Source organism: Pseudophryne corroboree, chromosome 2 (genome assembly GCF_028390025.1).
Source record: "Pseudophryne corroboree isolate aPseCor3 chromosome 2, aPseCor3.hap2, whole genome shotgun sequence".
Classification (NCBI taxonomy): Eukaryota; Metazoa; Chordata; class Amphibia; order Anura; family Myobatrachidae; genus Pseudophryne; species Pseudophryne corroboree.
Window position 1 is genome coordinate 204,947,467 of NC_086445.1, and position 12,131 is coordinate 204,959,597.

The window sequence follows — 12,131 nt, forward strand, 5'->3', positions numbered from 1 at the left end:
GGCCACCCAGCAACAGAGAAAAGGGGCGTGCAGTTAGACCCCATGATTCATGGCATCCCTGTGACTTCCGGCACAGCCTGTATGTAAACAGCAGGGGGCACAGAGACGCATTCAAGAGGGAGGTCATTTAAACTGTGGGTGACTTAAGGCCCTTTAAGTACTGGAAACAAAACACTAAACTGGAACTACACACACTCACCTCACTCAGCTGAGACCAGAAAATGACAAAAGGGAAAGAGAAATCATACGACATGCCACCTTGGGGTGCTTCTTTTTCCTGCCTCTAACTAGCTGCCTATGGAGTTATCCCATACCTTAGGGCTTCCATGAAGTAAAAAAAAAAAAAAAAATCCTTAACAGGATTTCAGAGACTAAATCATAGTCTTAATAGTACAGAAGACAATGTTTGTATGAGCTGTGCCAATATCCGTTTTACACATGGGCAGCATATGAAGATACAACCACTGTTGCCCAAATGAGGGCAACTCAACACCTAGAAGCCATAAGTTAAAACTATTTGTCCAGATGCCAGCATGCCCCAGAAAGATTCTACCATGGACATGCCTGAAACTCTTATCAGCAGATGACCACTTTTAGGGTTATATGGTAACCATACAGGCCCTTGAGTACATGCTAATGATATTAAGGACCGAATAACAAAGTCTGTCCAATTTGGGCACCAACACAAGCGGCTAAGTTAGATGCGGAGCTAGCTGGTCAGCTGGTGTTTTGTCCACCTGAACGGATTGGCATGAGTACAGGGCGCATTAAGAGAGACCAAGGGCAGCTTCAGAAAACTGAATTCAAATAACTATAATATTGCCCAAGATAACGTATAAAAAACCAAAAAAACAACAACACAACACACATTAGGCAGTACAGAGGTGTCTTCATACATCATACACCTAGCCTGAATACGTCATACAGGGCATGATGCCTGGCAGGAGTGAGACTAAGTCACACACAGATATACAAGTGTTGCATATCAAATTTAGCAGCACAGCCTCCTGGTGCGTCTTAGTCGCATCTCAACAGACATTTTCTGCAAAAAAGATGCCTGGTCTAGCAGAGTCTCACGGGACCTGGCACACAGAGAGGGGCTGTTTGGCATGACTCTAACCGTGACATATGAGGATATATCTGTACCTGGCCTTTATCAATCATCATTACAGGAAAGAAGGAAAACAAAAATAAAAAACCAGTACAATAGCGTTGGATAGAAAAGCATGGATACTGGTAAATCCTGTTTCCACATAGATACAGCCCATGAACAGATAATTTTTACTGGAATACTAATGTCAACATACATACTCATTCGGCTCAAAGATCATTAAACATAGATTGTACAACTACGGTGCATGCTTACATATATAAAGAATTAGGCAAAAGTAAACAGCCTAAATACACATAGCACACTAACTGTATTTATTTAACAAATACATAGATTTGATGTAAAAGACAGACAAAACATTAGGCCAGTACTGACGGGAGAGATGTGTGCTGAGTGATCTTAACACAGACCGCTCAGCACACATCTCTCCCCCCACTCAGCACAGTCCGGCGGGTGAAATTAGTGATGTGCTAGATTGAGCCTGCATGCAGGCCAATCTAGCACAGGCGAGAGCGACGCATGGGGCCACGCATTGCTATCGCTGTATGGGGGTACACACGAAGAGATCAGTGCTTAGCTTCTAAGCAATCTAGTCAGATTGCTCCGAATTTAAGCACTTATCTCTTTGTGTGTACCCCTTATTATCATAAAGGGAATAAAATGTATATTTTATCTGGGCTAGGTAGCTGGAGGAATATCCTGAGCAAATAGAAGATATTCAAGTCAGTTTTTTGTTATCCTTTTATTTTTGTATAATGTTTATCAATACAGACGTTGGTTCAAGTTGTAAGCACCACTACAGTAAATAAACACCACCGCAGGGGAGGACAAAATAGAGGAAAACAATCATGGGTTGGAGGTGACTACAGGTATTGCGACAATTAAAATGGGAGGGGGGGGGGGGGGGGGGGTTATAGGGATAGAAAAAACAAACATGAAAAATGGTTTAAGAAAATAAGAATTTACTTACCGATAATTCTATTTCTCGGAGTCCGTAGTGGATGCTGGGGTTCCTGAAAGGACCATGGGGAATAGCGGCTCCGCAGGAGACAGGGCACAAAAGTAAAGCTTTTACAGGTCAGGTGGTGTGTACTGGCTCCTCCCCCTATGACCCTCCTCCAGACTCCAGTTAGGTACTGTGCCCGGACGAGCGTACACAATAAGGGAGGATTTTGAATCCCGGGTAAGACTCATACCAGCCACACCAATCACACCGTACAACTTGTGATCTAAACCCAGTTAACAGTATGATAACAGAGGAGCCTCTGAAAGATGGCTTCCTAAACAATAACCCGAATTAGTTAACAATAACTATGTACAAGTATTGCAGATAATCCGCACTTGGGATGGGCGCCCAGCATCCACTACGGACTCCGAGAAATAGAATTAATCGGTAAGTAAATTCTTATTTTCTCTATCGTCCTAAGTGGATGCTGGGGTTCCTGAAAGGACCATGGGGATTATACCAAAGCTCCCAAACGGGCGGGAGAGTGCGGATGACTCTGCAGCACCGAATGAGAGAACTCCAGGTCCTCCTCTGCCAGGGTATCAAATTTGTAAAAATTTACAAACGTGTTCTCCCCTGACCACGTAGCTGCTCGGCAGAGTTGTAATGCCGAGACCCCTCGGGCAGCCGCCCAAGATGAGCCCACCTTCCTTGCGGAATGGGCCTTAACAGATTTAGGCTGTGGCAGGCCTGCCACAGAATGTACAAGTTGAATTTTGTTACAAATCCAACGAGCAATCGACTGCTTAGAAGCAGGTGCACCCAACTTGTTGGGTGCATACAGTATAAACAGCGAGTCAGATTTTCTGACTCCAGCCGTCCTTTAAATGTATATTTTTAAGGCTCTGACAACGTCCAACAACTTGGAGTCCTTCAAGTCGTCTGTAGCCGCAGGCACTACAATAGGCTGGTTCAGGTGAAACGCTGATACCACCTTAGGGAGAAAATGCGGACGCGTCCGCAGCTCTGCCCTATGTCGAATGGAAAATTAAATAAGGGCTTTTATAAAACAAAGCCGCCAGTTCAGATACTCTCCCGGCCGAAGCCAGGGCCAGTAACATAGTCACTTTCCATGTGAGATATTTCAAATCCACATTCTTTAGTGGTTCAAACCAATTGGATTTGAGGAAATCTAAAACTACATTTAGATCCCACGGTGCCACCTTAGGCACCACAGGAGGCTGTATATGCAGTACTCCTTTGATAAAAATCTGGACCTCAGGGACTGAGGCCAATTCTTTTTGGAAGAATATTGATAGGGCCGAAATTTGAACCTTAATAGATCCCAATTTGAGACCCATAGACAATCCTGATTGCAGGAAATGTAGGAAAACGACCCAGTTGAAATTCCTCCATCGGAGCACTCCGCTGCTCGCACCACGCAACATATTTTCGCCAAATACGGCGATAATGCTTCGCGGTGACTTCCTTCCTTGCCTTTATCAAGGTAGGAATGACTTCTTCTGGAATGCCTTTTCCTTTTAGGATCTGGCATTCAAACGCCATGCCGTCAAACGCAGCCGCGGTAATTCTTGAAAAAGACAAGTACCCTGCTGAAGCAGGTCCCTTCTCAGAAGTAGAGGCCACGGATCGTCCGTGACCATCTCTTGAAGTTCCGGGTACCAAGTCCTTCTTGGCCAATCCGGAGCCACTAGTCTTACTCCTCTTTGCCGTATAATCCTCAATACCTTTGGTATGAGAGGCAGAGGAGGAAACACATATACCGACTGGTACACCCAAGGTGTTACCAGCGCGTCCACAGCTATTGCCTGCGGATCTCTTGACCTGGCGCAATACCTGTCCAGTGTCTTGTTGAGGCGAGACGCCATCATGTCCACCATTGGTTTTACCCAACGGTTTAATAGCATGTGGAAAACTTCTGGATGAAGTCCCCACTCTCCCGGGTGAAGGTCGTGTCTGCTGAGGAAGTCTGCTTCCCAGTTGTCCACGCCCGGGATGAATACTGCTGACAGTGCTATCACGTGATTCTCCGCCCAGCGAAGGATCCTGGCAGCTTCTGCCATTGCCCTCCTGCTTCTTGTGCCGCCCTGTCTGTTTACATGGGCGACTGCCGTGATGTTGTCCGACTGGATCAACACCGGTCTTCCTTGAAGCAGAGGTTCCGCCTGGCTTAGAGCATTGTAGATTGCTCTTAGTTCCAGAATGCTTATGTGAAGAGACTTTTTCAGGCTCGACCACACTCCCTGGAAATTTCTTCCCTGTGTGACTGCTCCCCAGCCTCTCAGGCTGGCCTCCGTGATCACCAGGATCCAATCCTGCATGCCGAATCTGCGGCCCTCCAATAGATGAGCCTCCTGCAATCACCACAGAAGGGATACCCTTGTCCTCGGCGACAGGGTTATCCGCAGGTGCATCTGAAGATGCGACCCTGACCATTTGTCCAACAGATCCCTTTGCATGGAATCTGCCGAAAGGGATTGCTTCGTAAGAAGCTACCATTTTTTCCCAGGACTCTTGTGCATTGATGTACAGACACCTTTCCTGGTTTTAGGAGGTTCCTGACCAGGTCAGATAACTCCTTGGCTTTTTCTTCGGGAAGAAAAACCTTTTTCTGAACTGTGTCCAGAATCATCCCCAGGAACAGCAGACGAGTTGTCGGCATTAATTTGGATTTTGGAATATTCAGAATCCATCCGTGCTGCTTTAGCACCTCTTGAGATAGTGCTAAACCCATCTCTAGCTGTTCTCTGGACCTTGCCCTTATTAGGAGATCGTCCAAGTATGGGATAATTAATACGCCTTTTCTTCGAAGAAGAAATATTATCTCGGCCATTACCTTTGTAAAGACCCGAGGTGCCGTGGACAAACCAAACGGCAGCGTCTGAAACTGATAGTGACAGTTTTGTACAACGAACCTGAGGTACCCCTGGTGTGAGGGGTAATTGGAACGTGGAGATACGCATCCTTGATGTCCAAGGATACCATAAAGTCCCCTTCTTCCAGGTTCGCTATCACTGCTCTGAGTGACTCCATCTTGAACTTGGACTTCTTTATGTACAGGTTCAAGGACTTCAGATTTAGAATAGGCCTTACCGAGCCATCCGGCTTCGGTACCACAAAAAGAGTGGAATAATACCCCTTCCCTTGTTGTAGAAGAGGTACCTTGACTATCACCTGCTGAGAATACAGCTTGTGAATGGCTTCCAAAACCGTCTCCCTTTCTGAGGGGGACGTTGGTAAAGCAGACTTCAGGAAACGGCGAGGTGGCTCTGTCTCTAATTTCAACCTGCACCCCTGAGATATTATCTGCAGGATCCAGGGATTTACCTGCGAGTGAGCCCACTGCGCGCTGTAATTCTTGAGACGACCGCCTACCGCCCCCGAGTCCGCTTGCGAAGCCCCAGCGTCATGCTGAGGCTTTTGTAGAAGCCGGGGAGGGCTTCTGTTCCTGGGAAGGAGCTGCCTGTTGCTGTCTCTTCCCTCGTCCTCTGCCTCGTGGCAGATATGAATAGCCCTTTGCTCTCTTATTTTTAAAGGAACGAAAGGGCTGCGTTGAAAAGTCGGTGCCTTTTTCAGTTGGGGAGTGACTTGAGGTAGAAAAGTGGATTTCCCGGCCGTAGCCGTGGCCACCAAATCCGATAGACCGACCCCAAATAACTCCTCTACGCATCGCCTGTCCACTGTCGTGTCCATAAAGCTCTTCTGGCCGAAATGGACATAGCACTTACCCGTGATGCCAGTGTGCAGATATCTCTCTGTGCATCACGCATATAAAGAAATGCATCCTTTATTTGTTCTAACGACAGTAAAATATTGTCCCTGTCCAGGGTATCAATATTTTCAATCCGGGACTCTGACCAAGCTACCCCAGCACTGCACATCCAGGCAGTCGCAATAGCTGGTCGTAGTATAACACCTGCATGTGTGTATATACCTTTTTGGATATTTTCCATCCTCCTATCTGATGGATCTTTAAGTGCGGCCGTCTCAGGAGAGGGTAACGCCACTTGTTTTGATGAGCGTGTTAGCGCTTTGTCCACCCTAGGAGGTGTTTCCCAGCGCTCCCTAACCTCTGGCGGGAAAGGGTATAAAGCCAATAACTTCTTTGAAATTAGCAGTTTTTTATCGGGGCACCCCACGCTTCATCACACACGTCATTTAATTCTTCTGATTCGGTAAAAACTACTGGTAGTTTTTTCACACCCCACATAATACCCTGTTTAGTGGTACCTGTAGTATCAGCTAAATGTAACATCTCCTTTATTGCCAAAATCATATAACGTGTGGCCCTACTGGAAAATACGGTTGATTCGTCACCTTCACCACCGGAATCAGTGCCTGTGTCTGGGTCTGTGTCGACCGACTGAGGCAAGGGGCGTTTTACAGCCCCTGACGGTGTTTGAGGCGCCTGGACAGGCACTAATTGAGTGTCCGGCCGCCTCATGTCGGCAAACGACTGCTTAAGCGAGTTGACGCTATCCCGTAATTCCACAAATAAAGGCATCCATTCTGGTGTCGACCCCCTAGAAGGTGACATCCTCATATTTGGCAATTGCTCCGCCTCCACACCAATAACGTCCTCATACATGTCGACACACACGTACCGACACACAGGGAATGCTCTATACGAAGACAGGACCCACTAGCCCTTTGGGGAGACAGAGGGAGAGTCTGCCAGCACACACCAAAAAGCGCTATATATGACAGGGATAGCCTTATGATTAAGTGCTCCCTTATAGCTGCTTTTATATTAATATATTGCCATTTATTTTGCCCCCCCCTCTCTGTTATACCCTGTTTCTGTAGTGCAGTGCAGGGGAGAGACCTGGGAGCCTTCCTGACCAGCGGAGCTGTGACAGAAAATGGCGCCGTGTGCTGAGGAGATAGGCCCCGCCCCTTTTCCGGCGGGCTCGTCTCCCGCTATTTAGTACATTTAGGCAGGGGTAAATATCTCCATATAGCCTCTGGGGCTATATGTGAGGTATTTTTAGCCTTTTTAAAGGTTTTCATTTGCCTCCCAGGGCGCCCCCCCCCAGCGCCCTGCACCCTCAGTGACTGCCGTGTGAAGTGTGCTGAGAGGAAAATGGCGCACAGCTGCAGTGCTGTGCGCTACCTTAAGAAGACTGCAGGAGTCTTCAGCCGCCGATTCTGGACCTCTTCTTGCTTCAGCATCTGTGAGGGGGCCGGCGGCGTGGCTCCGGTGACCATCCAGGCTGTACCTGTGATCGTCCCTCTGGAGCTTCATGTCCAGTAGCCAAGAAGCCAATCCATCCTGCACGCAGGTGAGTTCACTTCTTCTCCCCTCTGTCCCTCGTTGCAGTGATCCTGTTGCCAGCAGGAATCACTGTAAAATAAAAAACCTAAGCTAAACTCTCTAAGCAGCTCTTTATGAGAGCCACCTAGAATTGCACCCTTCTCGGCCGGGCACAAAAATCTAACTGGAGTCTGGAGGAGGGTCATAGGGGGAGGAGCCAGTACACACCACCTGACCTGTAAAAGCTTTACTTTTGTGCCCTGTCTCCTGCGGAGCCGCTATTCCCCATGGTCCTTTCAGGAACCCCAGCATCCACTTAGGACGATAGAGAAAAATATTTAAAACACATGGAAATTGCAGAAAAATATGACAATTTGATCGTTTTGGGAAGCTTTTGGTCCAAAAGACTTAACGGAGGAAATTCAATTGTCCCAGTTACAAGGGAAGAATGGGTATAATCGACATTCTTTTTTCTGACAAAACAATTATATCCCTTTTTTTTCGTGTAAAAACAACAACCCCCCCCCCCCCCCCCCAAAAAAAAAAACAACAACCAAAAATCACAAAAGAGAAAGCAAAACAAAAACCCTTTCTAGGTGAAAACACACAGGATCCGGGATAAGTTTCCAGATCCATGAGTTTTCGTGATCGTAGCCATGAAAAGTTGCACTTATATGGGATTTTTTCCCCGCATGCAGATATTGCTGGCATTCGGGGATAATTTGATAGCCCCAGGGGCATCAATTGGCTGCAGTAATTTAATTCACACCTCTTAAAATGAAAACAACTCAGGAAGTTTTACTTTAAATGTCAGCCGAGCAAATCTGATCAGGAAATTAATTATATAAGGGGAAGCAGTACAAGAGAAGTCTCACTTACAGCTAGGCACCAATGTACTCCAAGATGAACTGGCACCAATAAAATGTCCACAGCAAATACATCCACTTTCTTTGTCCATCTCTTCACTGCCTGATACCCAGCAGATTTTAACTTCGGGAAAAAAAATGTGTTGAATGCATGTACTTTTGGCAAGCCCTTCCGTTTGCTTCGCTCCATCAAAAGGTTCATATAGAAATTTATTATCTGTTTCACAAAAGATACAGCATTGAAAACAGTGTAAAAAATATGTGAAGTTTATCATCAGAGCAGCATTTTACTTTATATGTAAACTTTTACTACAATTCTCTAGAGTAGTTCACAGAGCTTACTTGAAAGAAAGACGCCTGAAACTAAATGTCCACTTCAAATACTTTCGGGAAACACAGATAGGTTAAGTTTACATGTAGGATGCTGGACACTGGTAAACCTACACTTATTCCCCACAGCGAGTCCAGGATTCCAGAAGGCCTTTAAACGGCCATGGAGAGTGCAGCAGCCATTTAGCCCTCCAAGTCCATGACACTAGGTTGCTGGCAACCCTGTGAAACATGCAAAATCTAAGCCACCCAAACCCACTGTTTAGCTCATCTTCCCCATGTCCCCATGTTTGCTTGTTTTTTAAATCAGCCTCCCTCTCTAGTGAAAAAAGTTTTGAGATTTTTGCAAATTTATTAAAAATAAAAAAACCAAGAAATCACATGTACATAAGTATTCACAGCCTTTGCTCAATACTTAGTTGATGCAGCAATTACAGCCGGAAGTCCTTTTGAATATGATGCCACAAGCTTGGCACACCTCTTTGGGCAGTTTGGCTGGGCCACTCAAGGATATTCATACAGTTGTCCTGAAGCTGTATATACAGTGCATACTGAAAGTATTCACAGCGCACCTCTTTTTCTACATTTTGTTATGTTACAACCTTATTCCAAAAAAGAATTAAAAAAACATTTCTCACCCAAAATTCTACACACAATACCCCATAATGACGTGAAAAAAGTTTAGGAAATTTTTGTCAATTTATTAAAAATAAAAAACTAAGATATCACATGTACATAAATATTCACAGCCTTTGACATGAAGCTCAACATTGAGCTCGGGTGCATCCTGTTTCCACTGATCATCCTTGAGATGTTTGTACAGCTTAATTGGAGTCCACTTGTGGTAAATTCAGTTGATTGGAAATGATTTGGAAAGGCACACTCCTGTCTATATAAGGTCCCACACTTCACAGTGCATGTCTGAACACAAACCAAGCATGAAGTCAAAGGAATTGTCTGTAGACCTCTGAGACAGGATTGTCTCGAAGCACAAATCTGGGGAAGGGTACGGAAAAATATCTGCTACTTTGAAGGTCTCAATGAGCACAGTGGCCTCCATCATCTGTAAATGGAAGACGTTCGGAACCACCAGGACTCTTCCTAGAGTTGGCCAGCTGTCTGACAGAGCGATGGGGGAAAAAAATAGGATTTTGGTACTTACCAGGTAAATCCTTTTCTTTGAATCCATAGGGGGCACTGGAGTACTCTTGGATATGGACGGGCTTCCGTAGGAACAGCACTGAATATTTAAATTTAGAAACACTCCACCCCTCCATATCCCCGAGCACTTCTCAGTGTTTTTTACTGAGCCGAACAGGAGCTATAGAGAGGTTGACAATGGAGTATTACATATAACATAACTGACAATAACGAAGTTAACACATAACGTTACTGACCACTAAACAGTTGACACCCTAACCAGCACTTGTAATTTGAACCAGTCGGTGAAAGTGTGTTACCATAAGATCCTCAGAACTAACCACAAGTAGGTAAAACTGCTCTGGGTGGGCGTCCAGTGCCCCCTATGGATTCAAAGAAAAGGATTTACCTGGTAAGTACCAAAATCCTATTTTCTTTATCATCCACTAGGGGTCACTGGAGTACTCTTGGGACGTACCAAAGCTTCCCCCGTGGGCGGGAGAGCTGTTTGGCACTTGTAACACTAGGCGGCCAAAGCTAGATGCTGATGCCGCAAAAGTATCAAACTTGTAAAAGCGCACAAACGTGTGCACTGAAGACCATGTAGCCGCCCGGCAAAGCTGCGTCGCAGAAGCCCCACGACCAGCTGCCCATGAAGTTCCCACAGAACGTGTGGAATGAGCGGTTACTGACGTAGGCGGTTGTAACCTAGCATGAAGGTAAGCCTGACGTATGGTCAGTTTTATCCATCTGGATAAAGTTTGTTTAGATGCTGGCCAACCTATCTTGGCAGCATCATAGAGAACAAATAACGTATCCGTCTTACGAACTGAAGACGTTCGGGATACATAAACGCGTAATGCGCGTACCACATCCAGAGTTCCAGAATGTGCTGTCAACACAGGAACTACTATTGGTTGATTGATGTGAAAAGATGACACTACCTTTGGTAAGAAGGCGGGATTCGTCCGAAGTTCCGCTCTGTCATCATGAAACACCAAATACGGTGGCTTGCATGACAAGGCACCCAAATCCGAAACACGCCTTGCCGAAGCTAAGGCTAGGAGAAAAATTGTTTTCCAAGTGAGAAACTTTATATCCACTTGTTGTAAGGGTTCAAAATATGAAGACTGTAAGAACTCCAAAACCAGATTCAAGTCCCATGGCGCTGTAGGTGGAATGAATGGAGGCTGTACCCTGAGTACACCTTGGAGAAAAGTGCGTATAGACGGCAATAGAGCCAAACGTCTTTGAAAGTAAATTGACAAAGCAGATACCTGCACCTTCAGTGTAGATAAACGCAATCCTCCATCTAACCCTGTTTGTAGAAACAACAACAGGCGGCATACCTTGAAAGCTGATGTCGGAAATTTCCGAGCTTCACACCAACCTATATAGGCACGCCATATTCTGTAATAATGAGCTGCCGTAACCGGCTTCCTAGCTCGTAACATGGTTGGTATAACTGAATCTGGAATGCCCTCTCTTCTTAAGAGGGCGGTCTCAACAGCCACCCCGTCAAACGCAGCCGCGCTAAATCGGGGTAAAGAAACGGACCCTGTTGTAACAGGTCTGGACGTATCGGGAGCGGCCAAGGATCGTCTGCGAGTAATCCTCGGAGATCCGAGAACCAAGCTCTCCGAGGCCAATGAGGCGCCACTAGTATGACTGTGACCGACTCTCTTTTGATCCGTTTTAGCACCAAAGGGAGCAACGGAAACGGTGGAAACAGATACACAAGACTGTACGGCCACGCGACAGTGAGAGCATCCACCGCCACTGCCTTTGGATCTCTTGTTCTGGACACATACTGGAACGTTTGGTGATTGTGTCGAGATGCCATCAGGTCCACCTGAGGATAACCCCATCGCTGAACCAACATGTGAAACACTTCTGGATTTAATGACCATTCGCCTGGATGAAAATCCCGACGACTGAGATAATCGGCTTCCCAGTTGTCCACTCCCGGAATGAACACGGCCGACAATATCACCTGGTGGCATTCCGCCCAATTGAGGATTCGAGCTACTTCCCGCATTGCCATGCGGCTTCTCGTTCCTCCTTGTTTGTTGATGTATGCGACCGCCGTCGCATTGTCCGACTGCACTTGGACAGGCTGAGAGCGAATCCTGTGCACTGCTTGTCGTAGCGCATTGTAAATTGCGCGGAGTTCTAGAACATTTATAGACCGCAATTTCTCGTGATCCGCCCAGAGACCCTGGAGCTGACAATTTTGAATTACCGCTCCCCAACCTCTGAGACTGGCGTCCGTAGTTAGAATTATCCAGTTCCAAACTCCGAACCGTCTTCCTGCGGTTAAATTGTGTTCCTTGAGCCACCAGAGCAGAGAGACTCTTGCTATTGGCGACAACCTCACCCTGTGGTGAATCTGTAGATGAGAGCCCGACCACTGGGCAAGCACGTTCAGCTGAAATGGACGAGAGTGAAATCTTCCGAACTGAA

At 46.3% G+C, this 12,131-nt stretch overlaps 1 protein-coding gene across 2 annotated transcripts in view; it reads right to left on the minus strand.

Moving 5' to 3' along the window:
* Positions 1 to 12,131, minus strand: part of SENP1 (SUMO specific peptidase 1) — a 150,668-nt gene that overhangs the window by 44,383 nt on the left and 94,154 nt on the right. For both annotated transcript variants that reach the window (XM_063952244.1, XM_063952245.1), the window contains exon 14: positions 8,212 to 8,415. In XM_063952244.1, coding sequence (XP_063808314.1) covers positions 8,212 to 8,415 — 204 coding nt within the window. The remainder of the gene's footprint in view (positions 1 to 8,211; positions 8,416 to 12,131) is intronic.